The sequence below is a fragment of the Equus asinus genome, chromosome X (assembly GCF_041296235.1).
Source record: "Equus asinus isolate D_3611 breed Donkey chromosome X, EquAss-T2T_v2, whole genome shotgun sequence".
Taxonomy (NCBI): Eukaryota; Metazoa; Chordata; class Mammalia; order Perissodactyla; family Equidae; genus Equus; species Equus asinus.
The window spans coordinates 9,262,428-9,288,437 of record NC_091820.1 but is presented as its reverse complement, the minus strand read 5'-3'; the positions used below and the strand labels follow the sequence as shown (position 1 = coordinate 9,288,437).

Here is a 26,010-nt window from a genome sequence, read left to right as displayed (position 1 = left end):
CTTTGTTTCTAAAGCTCTTCATTTACCACTGGTTTCCTAACTCTAGGATTTAATTGAGAAAAAAAGTTAATTTGAATGCTGACAAAAATTTTGCCCCATCATCACCTCAAAGCCTATACTACTATCCATAGGCCAATTTCATAAAAGATAAGCCATTTAAACTCCAACTAAGGAAAGCCAGTTTCTCAGAACACAGACAGGTTTTCCCAAGAAAAGATCCTTTGAATAGCTTGCATACAATGTGCATACACATTAAATTTTGTGTTTATTTGTAAGGACCAGGAAGATCTCAGCACAGCAGGGACCCAGTCCGCAGCCCCACGCTGGGAAACACCACCATTTGTGGCTGAAGTTCCTTGCCTCTGAAGCTTAGGCATAACCTGTGTTCACGCTTCCGCCAGGTGATCCGGTACAGACAGCCCAGCGCGGGCGGCGGAGGCCTGTGAGGGCAAGAAGCTGAGCTATGTGGTTTTGGGGGAGCCAGGCATGGGACATGAATGGGGAGCCCCAGCCACTTCAGGTACCAAATGGTCATGTCAGAAGCAGGAAATAAAGGAAAATATCCGTGCAAAAAGCCCCCTAGGTTGCCAGAACATTCCTATTCCTCAATAGGCTACAACTCTTATTTTCCAGGTATATAAATGAGATTTAATATATATTCGTAACAAATGATGTTGAGACAAAGTATCACATAGAAATCTTAGGTAGAAAAGGCTAGAACAAAAATAATGTATACTGCGATTTCCATTTCTTAGACACATTTACTTTCTTTCCAAAAGGAAAACAATAAAAGTTAAATCTGAATTATTTAGTTTCACCAACTTCTCATACTAGTTTTATGTTAATATTGATTATCTCAACAGTGCTAGGTGTATTTTCTTCTAAGGTTTATTTTTCCTTTGCTGTCAACCCAATCAAGCTTCAGACTACCCAAGAGCGACCTCTTGTGGTGATATTAAGTTTTACCCAGAACGAGTCAAGCCTCAAAGCTTTTTCTAAGGCTAGCAGTTCCAATTTGTCAGATAGGTATCTGTTTTCTTTGGTGAAATATGACTCGTTGCATCAAGCAAAGAAACCACAGATAATGTCAACTGCACATATCATGTGTTACTTGCTGGGCTGTTCTGTCAGTTGGGAAACAGCTTACTGTAGAATATGAGGATGACAATGACATGTAGCAGAAACTTTGGGAAAGAGGAAAGGAGGTGGCAAAAAATCCGAAATGTATACCCCCAAAAAGCCTGACTTTCCTGGCAGAGGGAGCGGGGATTGCGGAGTGGGACTGCTTTGAAGGGCCTCGGAACAAAACAGCATCTCAACCCGGCCATTTACTCTGGTGAGTTGATTGTGCATTTTTTTTAAGCAGGGGTTGGCAAGTAGATGGGGTATACAATGAAAGTTGGGGCTTCAAATCAATAGGAAAAGATGGATTGCTCAAAAAATAGTCCTGGAACAACTAGATAGCTGGGAGGGAAAAAAAGAGTTGGATTCTTATTTTACTCTTTATTCTAAAATGAATTTCACATGGAAGAAAAATTGGAACACTAAAATGAAAAAAGGCAATCCTTAAACTATATGAAATCATAGGAGAAGAAAAATGTTACAAGAAGGGTGAATCCTTCATAAACCCAGAGGCCATAATGTGAAAAAGAGATAAATATGACTACATAAGTATGTTTTAAAAGTCCTGCAGAGAATAAAAATACAAAAAGGGAAGAAACGAAAAACTTGGGGAAATATTTGCAACACACACACACACACACACACACACACAAGAAACAGAGGTGTGACCTCCTGCCCACAGCGCAGCATTCCTAACAATCCAGAGGAAAAGGCCTCGGGCCAATAGAACAATAGGCAAGAGGTCTCAACAGACCCTCACAGAAAATAAACACACAGAAGGGCCACTTGACCTTATCCACAGCAAGCGGCCTCCACAGGAAGAGATGGCGTATATCACTCATCTGATCTGTGAAGTGAAAAAAGCCTGGTAATCCGCTGTGTGAGCGGGCCTTTGTGGAAACTCACTGGCATCCATACTTGGGGATATCAACTGGTCCCTCTTCTGTGAAAGACCAAATTTTGGCATTGTCCATCAAAACCAAAATGGCCTGTGCCCTTTGACTCGGTGACTGCAGTTCTAGAACAAATCCTACTTCCACAGGTACACAAAATGGGAAAGCCAGTGTGTGCTGCAGGACTGTGTCAACAGTGCAAACAACAGTGCCTACAAGGGATGGACGGGGACCCCTTAAAGGCATCCTGACATGCAAACAATGGAGTGTGACCCAGCTGGAAGAAAGAAGAGAGCAGACCTCCTGCAGAGCTGTGCAATCACTGCTAAGACCCTGCAAGTTTTTAAAACACACAATGATGAAGTGTGTACAGCCTTTTATTTGTGTGAAATGGGGACATTCCCGTTTGAAGTTTGCTAAGTGCATGTATATTTTTGGACTATATATAAAAAATAGGGTCGGCATAGGAAAAGAAAAGGCCACACAAGTTTGTGGCATCTATTATTCTTTTGGCTTATTAACCAAAGTAATTTTTTCTGGTTAAAAAAAGAAATACGCCGGACACAAAAGCCACATATCGTATGATCCATCCACATGTAAAACACCCAGAGGGGCAAATCCATAGACAGCAAGTAGCTAAGTGGTGGTCAGGGGCTGGAGGAAGAGGGAACAGGGGGTGCCTGCTAGTGGGTAGCGGTTTCTTTCTGGACTGACGAAATGTTCTGGAATTAGACAGTGGTGATAGATGCACAAATCTGTGAATATACTAAAAACCACTGACCTGGGCACTTTGAATGAGTGAACTGTAGATATGTGAATTATATCTCAATAAAGCTGTTACTAAAAACAAGTTACATCTGACGCTTGCGTCCCCCTTGTTCACCTCTAACCTTCGAGCAGGCCAGTGGTTTGCCACATTTGAATGCAGATTCCACTCTGTGACTTAAGTTTCCAAGCAAACTGCAAGCATTTCCAGTAGAAATTACTCCGAAATGTTGCTCACATTCCCCTGACTTCTCAAGCAGACCACACTGAGTGTGCTCCGCCCTGGAGGCCTGGCTGAGGGCTAGGACACACGGCTGCTCCCCACCCTGTGCCCCACCATGTCGGCCGCCTGCCTGGGGTCTTTGCAAGTTAACTTTCTGCTTCTGTCTTTTATACGTCGTGTCTCCTTCCTATCAACGGCCACTACCTGCTGCTGTCAGAGGCCCATCTGCAGCTGTCCCCGTTCTTCCTCCTCTTCTGTGCTGGGAACCAAAGCTGTCGCAACAGCAGTTTAGCACATGACAGAGCTCTTCTAAGAATCAGGATCTTCGTTTTCTGGGCTACTCCCAAACTTTTAAGCTCGATTCTAGGTCTTAGCTGGGCCACTGGTAGATGAGGGAGGCAAATGAGGGATGGACACTTGCATTTTAAAGCTATTCCAAAGCCTGCTGCTCACTGCTCACTCTCGCTGCACACTTACTAGCGCACATTTACCAGCTTCCTTCCTTGCTTTCTCACTGGACTGGTGGACAGAGGTCTCCTTTATCTCTCCCTTCCTGATGGAGGCCCCTAGCTGAGCATTGCCACTCCATTCCATCCTTTTCCCTTCCCAGCTAGCAGCTGCACGGTTCTCCCAGGTCACTTTCAGCCATCACATCTCAGGCCACAGTGTAGCACTCTGCGTCACCTCAGCATTCTACCACCGGCACCCCCGACCCTGAGCTCCCTGGACTGACTGCTCCTCCACGCCCTGAGTCTCTGCAGAGCCCTCCAGATCGGCTGCTCAGCACCATTTTCTTACACCAGTCAGTGGGCCGGCACTCTGATGCTTCTAGTGCCATGTCAGTCTCTGTCCAACTTACTCATTTTATAGTCTAGCAATTTTCTACCCCGCCATGGTGTTGGCTGCCCGCCGCCCTGTTATCTACAGGCGCTGGCTCCAGGTGGGCTGGGCCCCCTCAGTTCTCTAACTTGGATCATCAGGCACGAGGTCGTCTTCAGTGGGGAGTGCTTACTGAGCAGCTAGGCCAGTGAAATTCTCCCTCTGCAGTGGCTTTACAGCCTGGGACCAATTTTTTTCTTGAGGAAGATTAGCCTTGAGCTAACAGCCACCACCAATCCTCCTCTCCTTGCTGAGGAATATTGGCCCTGAGCTAACATCCCGTGCCCATCATCCTCTATTTTATATGTGGGACACCGCCTCAGCATGGCTTGATAAGTAGTGTGTATCTGCACCCAGGATCCAAACCGGCGAACCCTGGGCCGCCGAAGCGGAGCATGTGAATTTAACCACTACACCACGGGGTCAGCCCCCTGGGACCAATTTCAATGTGAATTTCCTTAGTGTAGAGATTCCTACACCACGGGGGCAGTGCATATCACACTGCACATCTGCCTGTGGCGCAGACTTTCAGTTTGATTTCTCATGGGTGGCTATTTTCTCCTCCATTCAAATGCCCAGGCAAAGACTAGCTTTCCTCCTGGGCCGCAGGCGAGAGATCTAACTTTCATCTCCCTTCTCTCTTGAGGCTCCTATGTGGGTGTTAACACCCAAGTCCCACCTGCCTGGATCTGACACCTGGCCCCCAGGCCACCCAAGCACCCCTTTCAGCCCTTCTTTATTTCTTGGCCCTAGAAAGCTTCCTTTCTTTCTTGGTGCTCTGCAGACACAGATTTCTTTTTAAAAATTCTGTTCTATTTTGGCTACTATTTCCAAGTGTTTACAGTAAGAAGGGCTAGCTTAGTCAACTGCGTTGCTAATTAAAAGCCTAATTTTCCAATTAGGCTCATTACTTTTATAATCAGAAAAAGATAACTTAAAAAAACCTCAAATAAAACACATTCTTTGCTGAAGACAAATGTGTGTGTGTGTGTGTGTGTGTGTGTGTGTGTGTTCTCTTTCACAAATGATGAAATATTAACAAGATGACAGCTCTCTGCTCTGGAGGTGAAGCTGGTAGGCTACGTACTTGGTCATTTGCAAAATAAAGTGTTAAGCAATTTAAAACACGCTTCCTTATCTAGTACATAGGAAGGGCGAAAAACCTAGTGGCAAATGCAGAAATCGGCGTTGCGTGGCCTGTGCAGTACCTTTTGGCTCCACCTGCGTCAGGTGAAACAATGATACAGTTCTTCCACTGGGCGATGTTCTCCCGGATCCACTGCAGGACTGCGGGCTCCGCGTACAAATTATCCACGGGAATGTCAAAGAATCCCTATGGGGAGAAGTGAGTGTCACACTGCAGGGTTTTTGAAAAGATACTCTCTTTCATTAAGTAAAATTTGAATTTTTTATTCAAAAGTCAGCTCTTCAACAGACTCCGTTTTCTGAATTTAAACAGAATTAAACCAAAAGCCAGATACGTTCCAGGAGCACAGCTCAGTCTAATCTGTTATCTTTGGGGACACGTTCTACTGTCTTACGACCCTATGTTCTAAGGCACAGGAGAATGGCTCTGCAGGGCAGTGGTAAGAAGTCTGTTGTTTCTTAGGCACCTTCTTATAAGCCAAACACCTCACCTTCACTATAGCACAGAGTAGGACAGTATAACTTGGCCTGGTTTACAGATGAAGGAACTAGCTTATGAAGAGGTTAAAAAACATACATTACAACCCCTGCCATTCTAATTATTTTCCAGAAGGTGAGATGAAATTATAGGGTTTACCACCAAGAAGCCATTCTCACTCCTCCAAAACTGACCGGAAGTAAGGTGGTGGTGGAGACAGGCGATCTCAACATTAAATTCTATTGCCAAGTTCAGCAAAGACAGAAATCTGAGAGTCGCCTTCGCACACTCAAACACGAGTACCATGACCTCCTAAGAGAATTATTTAACTTAACAGAGACTTAGGATTTAACCACTCGCATGAAGCCCCTGATCACAACGAAGGGCGAGAAAGAAAATGCCGGAACCTGGATCTGAGAGGCATGCAGGTCCATGGTGATGATGTGATCCGCCCCAGCCACCGACAGCATGTTGGCCACAAGCTTCGCAGAAATCGGAGCACGACTCTAAAAGAGACAGACACGGGTCTTACAACAGGAAAAGGGAAGGGACGAGATGCATACATTTAGATGCCTCCCACTAAGACTTACAGGAGAAAGATAAACCACAGATGATTTATTACACATTAATAAAATTAACATCAATAATTTAAAATTATTAAACTAGTTAATACTTGTTTAATTATTCATAATAATGAAGAAAATTACACGTTATAACAACAAAAGATATTCATTCCATTTTATTCACCAAATATTTACTATTTACATATACTGTTGTGAGGCAAATACTTGACACTGGGCATAGAGAATAAATATCAAACCAGGAAACAATTAAACACATAGACATGTAACATCACAATTGGTGTAATTCAAATCGTGACAAGTGTGTAGAATAAGAGGTCCTGAGAGAAACGACAGCACGACGGGTATCAAGTTCAAAGAGGCCGGCTGTCAGAGGCCCCTCGGAGGAAACTGCTTTCAAGGCAAGGCTGGCAGAAGCAGGGAGACCAGTGTTCCAGAAAGAGTGGCATGTGTGACATCACTGAGGCTGACAGGTTACCTGCAGGGACTGAATAAAGTCCAGCACGGCTACAGGCAGTGGTCCAGGGGAGAGAGGAAGGGAATGCGGGAAGGGGAGGCGGGGCCACGTCCTGCGAGCCCTGAAGGCCAAGGCCAGCTCTTAAAGAAGAGTTTACATGCTACGGCTGGAAGCTAATGCTGTCACAAATTAAACAAAAACCAGATCAAAGGAAGAACAGCTTAAGGTGACGGACGATTTAATATTTAGAGAAGGAGGCATCGTGACACTGATACTGTATTCCCTTTAAAGTTACCTAAGTTCTCCACAGCCTTAGCTTCCACATCAGAAATTATGGACAATAACTGTCCACATCAAAACAATCCAAGGGACTATACAGACATATGACTAGACCTAGGAAAAGAGTTCAACACTGTGCTGTAAACAACAGTATTCCCATACACCAGCCACAAAAAAGAAAATACAAGCTTAAAAGAAGATTTCATTCAAAATACTAACAAATGGGGGCTGGCCCCGTGGCCGAGTGGTTAAGTTCGCGCGCTCCGCTGCAGCCAGCCCAGTGTTTCGTTGGTTTGAATCCTGGGCGCAGACATGGCACTGCTCATCAAACCACGCTGAGGCAGCGTCCCACATGCCACAACTAGAAGGACCCACAACGAAGAATATACAACTATGTACTGGGGGGCTTTGGGGAGAAAAAGGAAAAAATAAAATCTTTGGAAAAAAAATAGTAATAAATGATCCCTGTTAAATACACACACACACACACACAGAGTACACTCATGTAAAAACACACACAGGAAGGAATTACATCACAATATTAACAAATTATTTGTATTTTCTCTAATACACCATTCTTTTTTAAAAAAAGAAATCTATTACTTTATAATAATATACATACGCACATATTTAGACACACACACATTTCTTTCAACACACAAAGAATGAGAGTAAACACACCAAAATGTTAATGGTAGATGTTTCTAGAAAGTGAGATTAGGGGAAAATGTTTTTCTAATTTTTAAAAAAATTTTCAACCTTCTCAGCTAACTACATATTCTAACTCATGTATCCATCCTTTAACTCCCCAGTTCTGTTCCACGTTGCCTTGGGGGTAAAAAGCCCCCCGGCCAGTCTGGCTCCAGCTACCGAGAGCTGGTCCTCCTCCAGGCCCCAGCTCCAAGGGTCCTCCCTCGGGTCTGTAGGCCCGCTCTCCCTTCTCTGGAGAACACTTCAAGCCTTACCCCAGCTACACCCACACACCTGCCTTGTCCCCAGTCCACCCCCATCTCTGCTGAGTCAATGCATTTGATCCTCGAGATCTGGTTCAAATCTCCAAACTTTAAGGCACTCCGAGAACTCCAGAGAGAAATGATCTGTCCCTTCTAAAGGGGCACAGCATCGGGGAAGCGCTTGGTCCCACCATTTGGGACCACCTTATGCTGCCTGCTGAAAGACTGACATTAGAAGATATCATATGTACGGATGTCATAGTGCACAGCTAGACTATGCGTCCCTCAAGGGCAAGAATCAGCTTTGGAGAGTTTCACATCAGCTACAGCACACAGCTCTGTACCCTGCATATGACAGTTCAATACATATTTAATAACAGAATCTCTATAACACCAGTTTCCAAGGCTTAGTCATTAGCCTCACTGATTTTGAGAACTATTTAGTCTACGACAGTTCCAGGATAATTAAAGGGAACAAAGTGATCACTGGGACTTCTTTGTAATAGAATCTGACTCGCAACACTAATCAATTTGGGGCTCTTCCTATAATTTTATAACCGGCAAAAAGATTCCTCCGTTCTTCTCTCCCAGCGGCATCGAGCATTTCCTACTTCTGAGATCCAAACCACAGGGCTAACTTCTAAATTCTTATTTTCTGATTTCCTTTCTCAGTTCTTGTTTACAAATTTGGTTATTGTACCGGTTTCATGATGTGGATCAATACCCAATTCCATCTTTCAGGAAAAAGGATTTACCAGTTAACTGACTTTACAGCCAATTAAGAGAAAAATTAGTATGGCATTTCAACGAAGGTGGAGTCAAGATACGGTAACCCAAAATAAAACATTTGACTCCATGAATGAGAAACGGAGAAAGGTCCAATATTTCGTGCACCACTCCAATGATGACAAAGACTCTCCGATCATTCCAGATCTTATTCAATGCATCAGATGCCGCCCTGCTAAAAGCGTAAATATGATAAGCTTTAAACATTTACAAGATTGTAGAAATTTGTGTCAGGACAAGTGTCCTCCATTTTTCTGGTTAAGAAACAAAAAGTAACAATTTTATCACTAAAAAGAGAACATAACTTTGAAAACGATTTTGAAAAAAGCTACAAGTCCTCTATCCCCTCCAAAGTAATTATTTCCAGCCTTGCCCACGTCATACTGTTTTCACCAGGGAAGGAAACCAGCAATCACTGTGTGTCCATTATAGTAGGTGTCAGCAGACTGCAGCCCATGGGCCAAACCCAGCCTGTGGTCTGTTTTCGTACAACCTGTGAGCTGACATGGTTTTTACATTTTTAAGTAGTTGAAAACAATCAAAAGAACAATATTTTGTGACATTTGAAAAGTATGCGAAATTCACATTTGAATGTCCATAAATACGTTTTTATTAGAACACAGCCTTCATTTACATGCTATATATGGCTGCTCTCATGCCAAAATGGTGGAGTTGAGCTAGTGCAAGATGGACCCCGGTGGGCCAGAAAGCCTAAAAGATTTGACACTTGGCTCTTTTTGGAAAGTCTGCCCACTTGTGTATTCTATGCTAAGCACTTTATAAATGGTAGCAAATACTATCCTTAATTTACAGATGAGGAAACTAAAGAACGTGCAGAGTTTAGGCTATTTTTACAAAGGATAAACTGCGTAAATAATGGCACTGAAATTCAAACCTGAATCCACTTGATTCGACAGTTGTAACCCCGGAGCTCAGACCACTCTGCACCATGCCTTTTACAATGAATACTCTATCATCCTCATTTTTCCATGTTAGTATTATACTGTGCTAATGTGTCTTAAATTATGAAACCATTCCTTCGCTGTCAGAACTTATCCTCTGGTTTCCTACACATACAAATAAAACCAAAAATTAAATTTTACAGATGTACAGGCCTTGCTCAAAAAGAAGCAGTGAGAGGCTGGCCTGGTGGTGTAGCGGTCAAGTTCACGTGCTCTGCTTTGGCAGCCCGGGGTTCATTAGTTCAGATCCTGGATGTGGACCTACACACTGCTCATCAAGCCATGTGGTGGCAGCATCCCACATAGAAGAACTAGAGGGACTTACAACGAGGATATACATCTATGCTGGGGCTTTGGGGAGAATTTAAAAAAAAAAAAAGCAGTGAAATTAAAAATAATGACAGAAGCTTTAAATACAGTTAAAAGGCTGTAGCTTTTTTGGGGGTTCTTTGCAGATAACTCTAAGCAGATCAATGACATGGAATTTCACTGTGTCTTAGATGTCACAGGCAATATAGTCCCATGGGAAGGAAAAGGACAAGAGAAAGTTGGGAGGAGGGGGGTGCCCAGGGCTCCTCCTGTGGCCAAGGAGGAGAATCTTCTTTCCGAGCCCAGAGAGCAAGTGTGGCTATGACCTCTCATCCCATTCAAACACTACGTGGCCTTTAGCCTACCTGAGGGAAGCAAAAGGGGAAGGAAGCATCTTTGCCCATCACCCTGCCCCCTCATGGCTCACCCTGCCTGGTAAATGAAGGATGCTCATGGGCTCAGGCCATTTCTCTTAAGCGCTTACCAAACCCCTCATTACCCTCACTTCAACACAGTTTCCCCGATACAAAGCCAATCCATTTGCCCGAAGGAAAGAAATGGGTAGAAAAATTATTAGCAGCAATTTTAAAAATACAAAGGCATACCTCAAATGATAGACAAAATTAAGAATTTCCCTTTCGACCAGTTTGGTGAAAAAATGAAACTCTCTCCTTGCAAGTCACACTCACTACAGAGACGTGTGAGAAACGAGAGGGCCCGGATAATCTACACGTCTTGGCCACCTCCGAGGTCAGGCCCAAAGCTACAGGCCTACACAAAGGGTGGCCATGTGTCACACTAGCCCGGGACATTTGGGATGGACACTTGTTTCTGGGCATAATTATTCATAGAGTCCCCTTTCAAGCTCTCAGGTATTCTGGCTTAGATGATAACTGACTGCCTCACAGCTTGAACTGTCCTGAAAATACCCACTTATTAACCCATCAGTGACTTCCTTCAAGGTCCCGTGGAGTGGGCCGAATGGTGGCCCCAAAGACACCAGGTCCCAATCCCGGGAACCTGTGTAACAGTCACCTTATTTGGAAAAAGGGTCTTGGCAGATGTGATTAAATCAAGGAATGTGAGAGCAGGAGACTATCCTGGAGGGCCCTAGATGCTATCGCATGTATTCTTAAACAGGGAGGTTTGACAGAGACAAGAGAAGGCCACGTGAAGGTGGAAGCAGAGGTTGGAGTAACCCAGCCTCAAGCCAAGGAATGCGGCAGCTACCAGAAGTTGGAAGAGACCAGGAAGGACCCTCCCCCCAGAGCCTTGGGAAGGGGCGTGGCTCTGCCGCACCTGGCTTTGTGCCTTGTGGCCTCCAGAACCGTGAGAGAAGGCATTTCTGTTGTTTTAGGTCACTCAGTTTACAGTCATTTCTTACAGCAGCCCTAGGAAACTAATATAGCCTTCTCTGATTCCTTCTTTTCTATCAGTTTCTCTAACAACAAGCCTCACAATTTCTGAACTCAGGATTCCCTCGGTCGCCATTCATGCCGTTTCTCAATTGTTATCACATCCTTGCTTGTGGCGTTGATGGGGAGCGTCTTCTCTCTTCCATCGGCAGTTAAGTTCGGAAAGTCATGGAATTGTCTGATTGGGTTAAAAACGAAAAGCAGCTCCCATGTCGTTTTTAAGAAACACACTTACAGCAAAGTGATTAAGAAAGAGCAAAAGGAAGGAAAGAAACACGCCTGAAATGGCCCCAAATGGAAAACTCATCTACATGCCCCACAATAGGAAAACGGATAAAGAGCTGGTCGGAAGGCAATGCAGTTCCACAGGACAGTTAAACCCATGCAAGTGTGAGAATTCTGAGGGCTCTTTTTGTCAGCACAGCAGTAGGAGGCACTGCTGGCAAGCAGAGGCCAGAGGCCAGAGGCCAGAGGCCAGGACGGCCGGCCCCTCCCCTGTAAGGCAGGAGACGGCCCTTCCCAGATAGTGCTAGTTTCTCTTTACAACAAAGACTTCATTATGAATAAACATAAGAAACAAAGTTTGAAAATACAATCTTACAGAAGTAACTGCAAATCAGATATTTGCAAACAAAAAATGCAGGCGGCTCAATATTTGTATCAAAGGAGTTAGGATTACAACTCACCACAGGGTGGGAAAGGGCCATGTAATGATAAAAGAAATCATTTACTGAAGATAAAAATGTATCAAGTATCTTAGCACCAAATGCAAAAGCTACTAGAAACAAAGGAGAACCTGATTCCGAATTAGAGAATATAGAATTTACTAAACCTCCTGTCAAGTGGAAGAGAAACAGTGGCAGAATATTAGCCCTTTATGGCATGGACAAAGATGAAGATGCTCAAGAATCCCATGGGAACACACAGATAGGAGGGATAACTAAGACAAAAGACCATTTCGATGGGACAAAATGAATAAACTGAAATTTAGCACCTAAAAATGCACATAAAACTTTCAAATCAAGTTTAGAAAGAAGCTCCATAAATAACAAGTGAGAGGGCCAATGCTTCGCAGCAGCACGTGTGACCTGAGGTTTCAGCAGCTCATAAGCTAAAGCTGAGTCACAAAGTGACAGCCACACACACACACATCAACCAATCAATGCTCTACTCCAGGGCTCAGCAAACTGTGGCCCGCGGGTCAAGTCCAACCAGCCACTTGTTTCTGCACTGCTTGTGATCCAATAATGGTTTTCACGTGACTAACTAGTTGGAAAAAAATCAAAAGAGCATTTCCTGGCAGGCAACAATGATATGAGATTCACATTTCAGTGTCCACAAATAAGTTTTATCATACTGCCATTCATTTATGTATTGTCTGTCTGTCTTTGAGGGACAACCAGAGCTCAGTAATTACCACAGAGGCCATACAGCCTTTATGGAAAAAGGTTGCTGACACCTTCTAACATATATGGTAAATCACATCTCCAGTGTGGAATGGAGTTCTGGAGATCAAATTTTTAGTGAAACATTAACTAAGCTGTGTTCAGCAAGAGGTCTGGAAACCACGCCTGAAGAGTTTGGCATTAAAATTTAGGGGAACCTTGGTATACGAATTCAAATTTATAAAGAAATTTTCTCATATATGAGGGGATTGTGTGTGCTGTTTGGAAATTTACGCTGTTTCAGAAAATGAACTATGGAGGTAAACGGAGGTGTATTGGGGGAAACCTGTCTCCTAATGAGTTACCACATCACAGAACAGCAGTGTGCCTTGTAAACTGGGAAGGATGCACGCAGAACCCGACTGAACATCTCTTCCTAAGATACAGAGCAGAAAACGGCTCAAGAGTTGATCCCCGCAGGGGGCTGAATGGGATCCCCAAAAACTCATCCACCCAGAACCTTAGAATAGGACCTCATTTGGAAAGAGGGTCTTTGCAAATATAACTAAGGTAAAGGTCAAGATGAGGTCATTCTGGGTTAGGATGGGCCCTAAAGCCAATGACTGTCCTTTTATAAAAGAGGAAAAGATACCAGAGACACAGGGAAGAAGGCCATGTGAAGACACAGGTAGAGATAGGAGTGATGCCACCAGAAGCCAAGGCATGCCAGGAGGCACCAGAAACCGGAAGGGGCAAAGAAGCCTTGCCCGCTAGAGTCTTCAGAGGGAGTCCAGTCCTGCTGACAGCCTGCTTTCTGACGTCTGGCCCCCAGAACTCTGAGAGAATACATTTCTGTTGTTCTGAGCCACCCAGTCTGTAGTACTCCATTACAGCAGCCCTGGGAAACTCACACAACCCCCTTTATCGTTCCCCTCAAACTCCGACTTCTCTGATTTTCCTTGAAGGCAGAGACCATATCCTCTTCAATTTCTTCTAGAAACTCAGACCTCCGATAGTGCTAGTGTTGCTAAAAGAATAAACAACATTAACTTCATTCTTCTTGAAAGGCTAAAAAGAGGCAACGGTATAGTTTTAAAATTAAACTTCACCGTACAATATCCCAACCAGGATACCGACATGGATACAATCCACTGATCTGATTCTGATTCCGATTGCCCCAGTTTTCTGCACTCACTGGGCGTGTGTGTCTATTTCGTTCTATCCACTACCGAAGATACACAACAATTTCATCACAAGGTCTATAATGGTATTTTAATACCCGCAAAAATATGCTTTATCTGTTTCTGTATCTATAAACGTTAACATGAGGGCTGGTTCAGAGAGCAACCTTTGAAAAAGCCAAGATGAGAAGGCATATTTACTCGACCATTAAAACAGAAAGCAAACGTTTTGCAGATTCTGAGATAACATGTGAGGAATAAAACACAGACGTTGACCCAGAGCAGGCTCCTCCAAGAGGACACAACCCCCATACCTTGTCCTTTTTATCTTGTCGGGCGTATGGAAAACACGGGATCACCGCGGTCACCCTGGACGAGGAGGCGATCTTGCAAGCGTTGATCATGATGAGGAGCTCCATCAGGTTGTCGTTGATTTCGCCACAGCCACTCTGGATGATGTAGACATCTTCCCCTCTCACGCTTTCACCAATCTCCACGCTAGGAAAAGGACAACGCCATCTGTTAATATTAAAGTATACTTCTGTCTTGGGAGTCCCCAAGACCCCCCCAGGGTGTGATGAGTCGCCAGGACCCAGCATACAGTTGTATTCACAACTATGATTCATCACAGTGGAAGGACACAGGGCAAAATCAGCAAAGGGAAGACGCACAGGATGAAGTCCCGGGGAAACCAGGCGCAAGCCTCCAGGGTCCTCCCCTGGTGGAGTCACACGGGTTGACCTCACCGCCCCCAACAACATGCTGTGACAACACGTGCAAAGGGGATCTTATACGCTCTTTAGAAATTCGTCTTGATTCTGTTAACTCTTTTCTGCTAAATATTATGATTAGTTTGTTTTTTACTGTTATTCAAGTTACAGATACACACTGCTTAAAAAATTCAAATCATCCTGTAAGGCTCATAACAAATAAATAGCCCAGAGGCAACCAATTTCAACTCTTGATGTGGTTTTAGATATCTATCTTCAAGTCTCGAGCTAATAGGGTTGTATTGTTTCATCTTGCTTTTTCATTTCAGGCATCATGGGTTGACTTCTCACTATGAAGATGAGGACTCAACCCTCTTTCCTCCCCGTCCCATCCCCTGCATGCTGTGCAGCCTTCCTGTCTCATCGCTCCATCATCCCAACACAGACCAATATCCTAACCAAATATGAGGTCTGCATTTTCACCGTGGACATGCTCTTCAGAGGTGAGCCACAGAGTACACTGGAAGCAATACTGCCCTTTTATGCACATTGTTTTTGGTTTGTTTTACCCTGGAGGAAATTATCCTACCTTTTCATCCAAGTTTTCTAAGTACTGAATATAAATTCCATGTTCAACACTTGGCTAACGATCCAAATCCCGTGATGTCAGAGGCCTCCAGTGCGATCTCCGTTCCATTGTCCTACCCAGGTTTCTCCCAGAGCTGGCTGGCCTGGGTTCTCTTTCTCCCTGTGCACAGCTGCCCCCTGGGGAGTCCCCCCACCCCTCTCTCACACTCGATTTCCCACTTTCTGTATCCTCTTTCTTGATGTACTTCCTTGTTTTTCTGGTTGGCATCCTCCAGTAGCTTCTTGAGAAAGTGTGGATGGGAGCTTTGAAAGTCTTTGAAAATTGCCTATTGGAAAATTTCTGTATTTCAGGCATAGAATTCTGAGCATTCAACATGAGAGCGAGCCACCCCTCACTGGCATGTGCCTTCCATGGGAAGAAAAGCAAAATCGTGCCCTGTGCTCAGGCAGGCCCTTCACAGAACACTTCCTAAGAACCAAAGAGACCGTCAGCTCTGCTACAACGCTTGTTTTCAAAAGGGAAATTTGTTCCAACAATTGATATCCTAGGAACAATTTGAGCATAACATGAATTTTGCGTTGGCCTACGCACGACCTCACATCCTAAGATGGGAATGCAGAAGACTGCACTGCATCCAGCTGAATGGAGCCACTTAGAAAAACTACACACACACACGCTTCAACAAGCAAGCTGCAGGTGTTTTTCAATGCCAAGTGCCATATTTATTGTCGCATTTATGTATTTTTCAAACATGTAATATATGGAACAGTGTTTTACCATTTTTTGTATGTTCCCATCTTTTTTTAATATGACACTGAGGAAGTTTTGACTGTTGCATATCAACCCCATTTTTCCCAAAAACCTTATGGTTTTTATTGTATGATTTTGCATAGCATGGTGATTTTTAGGAACGCATATGTCACATTACAGCAGAACTGACTGTAAATTGAAGGCTCACCCAGAAAAGAAATTTAATGAATCTTATTTTTAAATTATAAGTGAGAGAGGGTAGGCCTGGTGGCTTAGTGGTTAAGTTCGCACACTCCGCCTCGGTGGCCCAGGGTTTGCAGGTTCAGATCCCAGGCACAGACAGAGCACTGTTCATCGGCCATGCTGTGGCAGCATCCCACATAAAATGGAGGAAGACTGGCACAGATGTTGGCTCAGCGACAATCTTCCTTAAGCAAAAAACAAGACGAGGATTGGCAACAGACGTTAGCTCAGGGCCAATCTTCCTCACAAAAAAATAAATTAAAAAAATACAGTAAGTAAGGCATGTAAATACTCTTATCTCTCCTCCTATCAGAAGCCAATTATACCCAATGATATTATTTTATTAAAAGAGTCAATTATTCCCAAACAAAATTTAAAAATAAGTTGACATTTGGGATACCAGGTAGTAGTCTATCTGAATCAACAGAAGCTTCTACCCAACTTCAAATAGCATAATCAGAAGAGAAAAATGAAGTTTCTCAAGTTGACATGATCTGAAAATGAGTTTTGGTAGCAGTGGGTCATTCTTGCAAGTTCTCTGCTATGGGTGGGAATAGTACAATGCCAACCTCAGGACGACAGGGACAGACACAATTCTATGTTCGCCCTCCTATTTTGAGTCCTAAGGAGCTAAATGTAATTCCTTTGTGAATATTGTTATCAACTGTGAGATGACGTCAATTTGGAAATCACTTTCTTACATAGCTCAGGGGTCGACAATCTACAGTCCACGAGCTCAGAATGGCGTGGTGGGCAGAATAAGGGCCCCTCAAAGATGTCTATGTCCTAATTCCTGGAACCTTGGACTATGTTAGTTTACATGGCAAAGGGGAAACATGTTGGCAGATGGAATTAAAATTACTAATCAGCTGATCTTAAAATATGGAGATTATCCTGGATTATTCGAGCAGGCCCAATGTAATCACAAGGGTCCTTAAAAATGGAAGAGGGAGACAGAAGAGGTCAGAATCAGAAAAAGATATGAGGACTGAAACAGGGTCAGAAAGGTGCTATACTGCTGGCTTTGAAGACGGAAGGGGCCAAGAGCCAAGGAATGCAGGCAGCCTCTAAAACCTGGGAAACACCAGGGAAGCGATTCCCCCGGAACCTCCAGAAAGGAACACAGTGACCCATGATGGACTCCTAACCTACACAACTGTAAGAATCAGCAGCAACAGAGACAACATGGGCTCGCAAGGCCTAAAATATTTACTATCTTGCCCATTACAGAACACGTTTGCCAACTCCTGGTGTTATGACTGTTTATCCCAAAAGATCAGCCTCACTGGCCTATTATTCCTAAGGAACCTCAATCCCCATATGACTAGCAGTCCAGAGGAAGACGGAAAATACCATCACCATGGCAACATTTTTTCCAAAGCTATTCCTGCTTCTACTCATAAAGATGATCACGACTGATCTTTATTCTAGGTCTTTTAAAAACTATGGCCAGAAGGTAGCATCCATTCGCCGTTCAGACACAGGATCTTTACTGATTCTGAAATAGGAAGGCAGATGAGTTTATCTGACTCAACAATGAATGGGTGTGATAATTAAAAGATGGCCACAGACACTTTAACACTTTTCCCATGAAGAAGTGAGGTCTGTGTCCCCTACCCTTGGATTTGGGAGGACTCTGTGCTTGACAATAGAATGTCACAGAAGTGATGATGCACCAACTTCAGGGTCCAGGCCTTAACAGACTGGTAGCTTCCACTTCCTGTCTTCCATGCCATAAGGAAGCCCAAGCAGCCCTGTGGAGAGGTACTGAGGTTGTTAATCAAGCTCCCAGGCAAAAGCTAGTACCAGCTTACTAGCCATATGAGTGAGCCATCTTAGGAGTGACTCCTCTAGCCCCACTTAACTGTCCTAAATGCCACCACTTGGGGCAGAAACAAGCCTTCCCTGCTGAGCCCTGCCCCAATTGCGGGTCTGTAAGTCAAATAACCAATTGCTGTTTTAAGCAGTTAAGTTCTGGGATGATTTGTTACACAACATTGATAACCAGAACTTTGGGTCTTTCAATACAGCTAAGGACTCTGGGGGCAGGTCAACTGACCAGGATAAAATGCTACAACAGACTAATCTTAGACACCACCATCAGTGCTGTCCTAGGAGACATCGTGGGATTTCAGCAGCCTATAGTAAAGCTGGGCAGACACCTCCCTGCATATCTGAAATGATTTAGAGATGAGAAGGGAAAACCAGGAGGCTCTGTGTCTGATTAGGTAGTGTTTTAAAAATGGGGAATGGAAGGAGTGATGACCAGGGGACAGCACACCAGACTTCTGGTCCTGGCTCAGCAACAGATTCAGGAAGGGGCCCCTGACATGAGTTCAATCAATTTTCTCTTCCTTTTGTTTCTCATCTCTAAGACCACACATTAAAAACCGGATCACTAGCAGCGTACTAGTATGGAGAGGACTGTTTGTAAAACTCAACTCCGGACCTAGATGGCTCATGGGAAAGAGAAAAGTCAGGAAGTTAACCTTTTACACTCGAGATATCAAAAACATAAAATGTAACTACAGGAGCAATTCCCAGACTTCATCTTGAGCGGTTTTCGAGACCTCGTGATTTCTAATTATCAGTTGATGGTTATAAAACGTTCAAAATCAAATAAAATGGGGTCTGCTTTACATTTCAAACAAGCATATAAACAATCATACTTCAATGTCTGAGTTTCACCCAACAGTATAATCATTTTGAGCAGAAATCCAACAGCGACTCCGCAATGGACTTCTGGTCTAGATTAACCATGCTCTTTAACAGCAAAGGATTGGGCTGTGCTAAGATAACACGGAAGGGCAACATATTTGCTTTCAAAACCCACTTCATCCAGAAATTGGTCCTTTACTTACATGACATCACCTCCTGAACAAAAACTATTATCCTATTCTTCTTTTTTAAAGATTGGCACCTGAGCTAACATCTGTTGCCAATCTTTTTTTCTTCTTCTCCCCAAACCGCCTGCCCCCCCCCCCCCCCGCCCCCCCCCCCCCCCCCCCCCCCCCCCCGCCCACATAGTTGTATATTCTAGTTGCCAGCGCCTCTGGTTGTGCTTATCCCATTCCTCTTTAAGCTACCGAAACTTGAACAGGACTGGCAAAATATCACAGCATTCACATCTAGCTATACTCTCCTTCTCCAAAGCCCTTGCCCATTCTCCTAGACTTCTGTATTAAACTGAAAAGCAGAATTCTTTGGCTGAAGGACTCCCGGCATTTATACCATCTAGCACTCATCCACAAACGTTTCCTCACTTTGGTTATTATCAGGGCCGTGTAATGGTGATTGCCCACCTGGAAGAAGGGATCCACATATCCTAAAAAGCTGACTCAACAACAAATTCCATCTTTTCCATATGTATTATTATTATTCCTTGGTTATCTAAGAAATTTTTGCCTAACTCAAGGTCACCAAGAGTTTCTCCCATGTTTCCTTCCAGAAATTTTCAGTTCTACGTTTTACTTTAGGTCTACGATCCATTTCAAGTTAATTCTTGAAATGGTGGGAGTATGGATGGAGGTTCATTTTCTTGGCAGCTCGCACCAATTGTTCCAGCACCACTTGTTGAAAACGTCGGTTGAATTGGACCTTTGCCAAAGATATAAAATGATCAGTAACCGTGTACAGTGCCAAACATTTAAGGTAGGGGGAAAAACGAGACCAACTTGAAATTAGTCAAAGAGCTTTGCGGACTCAGGTAGGTGGAAAAAGGAGCCTCCGACCCAGCTTGACGGGGCCACCCGCTTGACCTCACTGGCAGAGGCAACCACTTCTCGTGGACCTGAGACATGGGTGGCAGTTACACTCAAGCCACAGCCTTGCTGCTGGACACAGCAGAATCCCAGAACTACGAAGAAGCTACAACTCCATCATGCTGGAGGCAGAAAAACCGGAGGCAGCACAAGGGAACCCAGCACGTGCGCCCTGGAGTTTTCAAGCTCTTTAAACCCTCTGCCCAACCATGCGCTCTGGTTAACCCAGCGGTCTTCAGCCTGGCTGCTCAAGAACGTCACCCGGGAGCTTCTACCACGCTGATGCCCAGCCCGCTGGATCCGCACGCCTGCGGCGGGGCGGGGAGCGGCGTTTTAAATGGCCCCAGGTGAATCTAGTGCGCAGCCCCGGCCGGGGCCGTGGGCGGAACCTTCCCTCGCACACTCCGGGTCCGGGAGCAGCCGGCAGCGACGCGGAAACATCCCTGCCCTCATGCCCGGCACCGATGCGGCTCCCGCCCACGGCGCCCACCTCTCCCCGACGCCCCGTGACCGCGCCGAGGTCGCCCTTCCGGGCCGGGGCCGCCCTCCTGGGCTTCTCCCGGGCGCCGCGGCGGTGGCGCGGAGGCCGCGCCGTGGCCGTCCCGCCCCGGAAGGGGGAGCGGGCGCCGCGGAGGGGGTCCCGGGGGGGCGGGCGGCGACCCCGGCCCCGCCGCCGCGCGCCCTGCGCCCTTCCCGGCCCGGCCGGCCGGCGGCGCGACGCCCACCTGGTCTCCTGGTTGCTGAACTTCTTGGTGACCACCTTGCCCAGCTCCAGGCCCAGCCGTTCGGCCACGCGCTGGGACAGGTCCTGGTGCGAGCTGCCGCTGAACAGCACGATGTTGGGCATGGCTGGGCGCGAGGCGGCGGCGGCACGAGCAGCGGCGGCGGGAGCGGGAAAGCGCGGCGGCCGGACTGAGGGAGGAGCGGAGCCGGAGGAGCTGCAGGGGGCGGAGCCTGGGAGGCGGGGTTGGGGGCGGGGCCGTGGAGGCGGGCTGTAGGGGGCGGAGCTCGGGGGCGGAGCTGTGGCGTGGAGGAGCGGGAAAGCGTCCCGGCGGGACCCAGAGGAGGAGCTAGTGGAGGAGGGAGGAGCTAGTGGGGGAGGGAGGAGCAGGAGGCGCGGGGGTGGGGGGAGGAGAAGAGGCATTGGAGAGGCTGGGGATGGGGGAGGAGAAGCTGGAGGAGCGAGAGAGGGAGGGGGCGCAGGAGTGGAGGAGAGCTGGAGGGCCTGTCCACACACCGACCGCGGTCCGATGAAAGGCCCTGGGTGGTCCTGAAGTACAGAGTTGCCCTTGCTCCGAGGGCCATTTGTAGGTCCCAATCTTGACTTTTCTATCCTGCCTGGCGGGGGAGGGCCAATGAACCAAGTTAACTGGACACCGAGGGAGGGGGAAGGAAGGGGCGATGGAGGTGCCTCGCAAACGGGAGCGACCCTCACCCGCAACCCTGAATACCCCTAAACCCATTGCAGATGACTAGTGTCCAACTACAAAGGTCTGCAAACTGGGGCCCGCGGGCCAGATCCATAGCGCAGCTGTTTGTACCAGAGAGCTAAGCGTTGTTTTTATAAGTGAACGTTTGCAATCTACGCGATAATAGCTACACTACCTTTGAACCCCAATTAAGGGAAATATCCCCCTCCAAAAGAACTTTCCTCTCATTAATAGGTGTGTCCTGCAAACTTGTACTTGATTGTTATTATATTTTGGATCTCGTCAATAAATACATAGGGAAAATTTGTTTTCTCTCATTATGTAAGTACCTACATAATATCCTCTCCATTTTGCCTCTTGGCACACAAAGCCTCAATTATTTACCATCCAGTCCTTAGTCAAAATTTGCTGATGACTTAACTACAGGATTGCCCAGTGTCCTTGAAAAAGCTACAATGCCAGTGACTATCTGAGCCCTGACCACAAGTAGGGGGGCAGAGTAAGTTGGATCAAACCAAGGCCCCTCCAGATTCCTCATTTTTAGATAGATGTGGTGGTGGTGGTCCTGGGCCAGCTTCACAACCTCCTGTCTGTCGCTTTCTCAAAGGCCTGACCCCAGGAACACAAACTGCCCCAGGCGGCCCCCAGCCCAGCCCTCCACACCCATGGAGTCGGAGCCCTCCCTCCCTGCAGACACGAGCAAAAAGGTTTTCTCAAGAAGCAAACGCAGCCCCAGGGCCAACCTCTGAGCACAAAGCAAATGTAGAGGAAGACACTGTGTTACATGGGGCCCCGGTGGTGGCGATGTTGGTCACCACGGTTTAACGCTCCTCACTGGAGACGGATTCCAGGGGCTGGATAAATGGTTGGGTTCGACCTAACACTGCCAAGAATTGGCTCTCCGTCAACAGAGAAGGCCACTTGCAGGTGGGTTGTAAGCCTGCTCTCACCTGACTTCATATTATTCGGATTTGAGAGATTACTGGGAGTATTCATACCACTGGACTTTTGCATCTGTGTTTGTGTATTTTGCAAATTAGACTACCTAGCACACAGTGTTTCTTTTAAACTCCAGTATCTGCCTACTTACCAAAAAGTTGTCCAAAACACCAATTCTCGCAGCGTTTCTGCCCCTTTTTTCATTCTGCCAGGAGATGTGTGTGTGCTCTATTATTAAAAATCAAAACAAAACCCTACTTGCAATGATTTATTCTCTATGTATTTTAATTACCATAGCAATGAGATTTATACTCATACTCAAACATATGTCTAAAATTGTTGTTGAGTCTGCTAATGTTATTATTTTTAAACTCTCCTAATAAAATTTACTACCAACAATATTACTGTAATTTTTATGTCCTTAAAATTTTTTCTCACACACAACATATATACGTGATCTTCTCAGGGGGAAAGTGACTTCTTGCTGGCATGGTGGGGCCGCAGTTCTTTGAAAACAAAACTAACGGACTCTTCTATAAAAGAGCAGAAGTTAAAGCCCCTGCTGGACCTCCAAGTAGCTAATTAATTGTCGGGGATTTGGAAGCTAGAATTGAATTGTCACAAACCGTGAATTCGATACTACAGGGAGAAGCAATATTTGGGCAACTAATAAAATGGTTGTTGACTCAACACTTTGGTGAGTTACTATGCTGAAATGCTGAGAGTAACAAGGGGAAATGTACCATTGGGAGGGATGAGAGGCCTCTAAAATCATCATGAGTAGCAGACTGCCCAGACAGCTGTCACTGGTAAATCTATCAGCTTAAAAAAACAGCTATAGGTGATTTTCTTTAAGTCTGAATACCTTCTCTCCCAAGCCCCTTTATCCTTTTTTTTTGAGGAAGATCAGCCCTGAGCTAACTGCTGCCAATCCTCCTCTTTGTGCTGAGGAAGACTGGCCCTGAGCTAACATCCATCTTCCTCTACTTTATATGTGGGATGCCTACCACAGCATGGCTTGCCAAGCGGTGCCATGTCCGCATCTGGGATCCCAACCGGCGAACCCGGGGCTATGACGCAGAACGTGCACGCTTAACCGCTGCACCACTGGGCCGGCCCCCCAAGCCCCTTTATCATGAACCCATAGGACCCAGCTTGTGGGGAAACCTTGGCCTAGAACAGGGTTTCTCAACCTTGGCACTACTGACATTTGGGCTGGGTAATTCTTTGTTGTGGGGCTGTCCTGTTCATGTGGGGGGCTGTCCTGTCCTCTTGTGGCGCTCTCCTGTCCAGGATGCTTAGCAGCATTCCTGGCCTCTACCTGCTAGATGCCAGTAGCACCTCCCCACCAGTTGTGACAACCAAAACTGTCTCCAGACATTGCCAAATGTCCCCTGAGGAGTAAAATCACCCCAAGTTGAGAGCTACTTGTCTGAATGAAGCCCTGTCCCTTTCCTCCTCCCTGTGGGCCTTTCCTCGGGGCTGCTCAGGCTTCTTCACAACATGGCTTCAGGGTTCCAAGAAGATAAGCCTCAATGAGCAAGTGTTTATCAAGCCTCTGCTCTTATCACGTTTGCTAATGTGCGTTTGGCCAAAGCAAGTCACATGGCCAAGAACAGCCTTCTTGTGGTATGGGCACTATAAGGATGTGAACACTAAGTCCTCCAGTCCCCCGACAGTCTACCGCAATGCGCTTACTGCTGCACACAATGTGGAGTTGAGGGTGCCTCCAGGAAAGTGGAATACACCTTCATAGACTCAAGACTCAGAGGGTGAAAAGTACATCCACTATGTGTAGATGTGATCTCTGAGCTTGGACATATTGTAAAATATTCATGATTTTAAGAAAAATGTCAGTGGGGACGATAAAAATGATGAGATCGTTCTATCTTCATTGACTCGTGGATAGGCCTGAGATGAGAAAACACTGATTTGAGTTTGTAAACAGTTTCACATCCTGTATTCCCCACATCATTAAGCCGAGTTCTTTGTGTATTGTAAGAGCTCTAAATATTTGCTGAATGAATTCATTCCCAACTATTCTTGGTCTGAGAAATAGAAGAGATTGCCCGAAGTCACATGGCTAGTAAAAGGCAGCAAGGAAACTAGAATTCAGGCCTTCTAGTTCAGTCCTTTTCTCTCTGGAACAGTGCTGTCCAAAAGCAATACAGTGTAAGCCACATATGTAATTTACACTTTTTAGTAGTCATATTTAAAAAGAGTAAAAAGAAACCAGTGAAATTATTTCAATAGTACACTTTATTTAAACCAATATATCCCAAAATATTATCACTCCTACATGTGATCAATATAAAAATAACTATTAATGAGATATTTCGCATTCTTTTTTTTCAAACCAAGTCTTAGAAATCTGACGTATATTTCACACCTACAGCACATCTCAATTTGGGCTCGCCATATTTCCAGTGCTCAACAGCTGTACGTGGCTAGTCCTTGCCTTATTAGAGCAAGAAGCTCTAGAACACTGATTCTAAGAGCAATGCCAAGACACCCTGAGGCATCCATTTTATTGTGCGTTTTTATTAGGAGTATGGCAAATAATTTACAACTAATTATAAAATGCTAAAGTTTGTAAATAATTTACTTTAAAACATAAATTAAAATGAATGCAAGTTTATTCCTCTATTAGTGACATTTTCATTCATAATCAAGTATTTTTTTCTGATTTTTATTTCTATGTCTTTTCCTTTTACTTTCTAGTATTTAGAGAAAAAAAGTTTTTAAATCGAGAGGAGAGTATAATGAACACCCATAAACCTACCACCTAGATTTAGCAGCTGTCAAAATTTTGCCAGATTTGCTTCATTTATGTCTTCTGAAGTATTTTAAATTACAGTCACCATATATTCATCTCTAAATTCTTTAGTCCGCATCTATAAAAAGATATCACACCATATACAAAAATTAACTCAAAATGGGTCAAAGAGCTAAATGCAAGAGCTAAAACTATACAATTCTCAGAAGAAAACATGGGTACAAGTCTTCACGACCTCGGATTAGGCAATGATTTCTTTAATATAACATCAAAAGCACAAGCAACAGCAACAACAAAAATAGATAAATTGGACATCAAAATTAAAAACTTTTGTGCTTCCAAGGATACCATCAAGAAAGTGAAAAGAGGGGCCGCCCCCATGGCTGAGTAGTTAAGTTCGTGTGCTCTGCTTCGGCGGCCCAGGGTTTCGCCAGTTCGAATCCTGGGCACAGACATGGCACCGCTCATCAGGCCATGCTGAGGCGGCGTCCGACGTGCCACAACTAGAAGCACCCACAACTGAAAATACACAACTATGTACCAGGGGGCTTTGGGCAGAAAAAGGAAAAATAAAATCTTTAAAAACAAAAGAAAGAAAGTGAAAAGACAACCCAAAGCAAGGGAGAAAATGTTTGCAACTCATATATCCGACTAGGGACTTGCATCTAGAATGTATGAAAAACAACCACAGCTCAATAAAAAAAGACAAATAACTCAATTTAAAAATAGGCAAAGGAACCTGCACATGAATAGCAGCTTTATTGCCCAAACTTGGAAGCAACCAAGATGTCCTTCAGTAGGTGAATGGATAAACAAACTGTTACATCCAGACAATGGACTATTATTTGGTGCTGAAAAGAAACACGCTATCAAGCCACGAAAAGACACAGGAACCTCAAATGCATGTTACTAAGTGAAAGAAGTCAATGTGAAAAGGCTACATAGTGTGTGATTCCAACTCTGTGATATTCTGGAAAAGGCGACACTACGGAGACAGC

At 45.0% G+C, this 26,010-nt stretch overlaps 1 protein-coding gene across 1 annotated transcript in view; it reads right to left on the bottom strand.

Annotated features, from left to right (window-relative positions):
• The window catches only part of PRPS2 (phosphoribosyl pyrophosphate synthetase 2), a 30,736-nt gene extending 9,929 nt beyond the window's left edge, over positions 1–20,807 (bottom strand). The window contains exons 1-4 of the mRNA XM_044764430.2: positions 20,593–20,807; positions 14,129–14,312; positions 5,914–6,012; positions 5,091–5,215 (exon numbers count right to left, since the gene is read on the bottom strand). Of these exons, the coding sequence (XP_044620365.1) occupies positions 5,091–5,215; positions 5,914–6,012; positions 14,129–14,312; positions 20,593–20,714 (530 nt within the window). The 5' untranslated portion in view covers positions 20,715–20,807. The remainder of the gene's footprint in view (positions 1–5,090; positions 5,216–5,913; positions 6,013–14,128; positions 14,313–20,592) is intronic.
• Between the last annotated feature and the right edge of the window lie 5,203 nt (positions 20,808–26,010).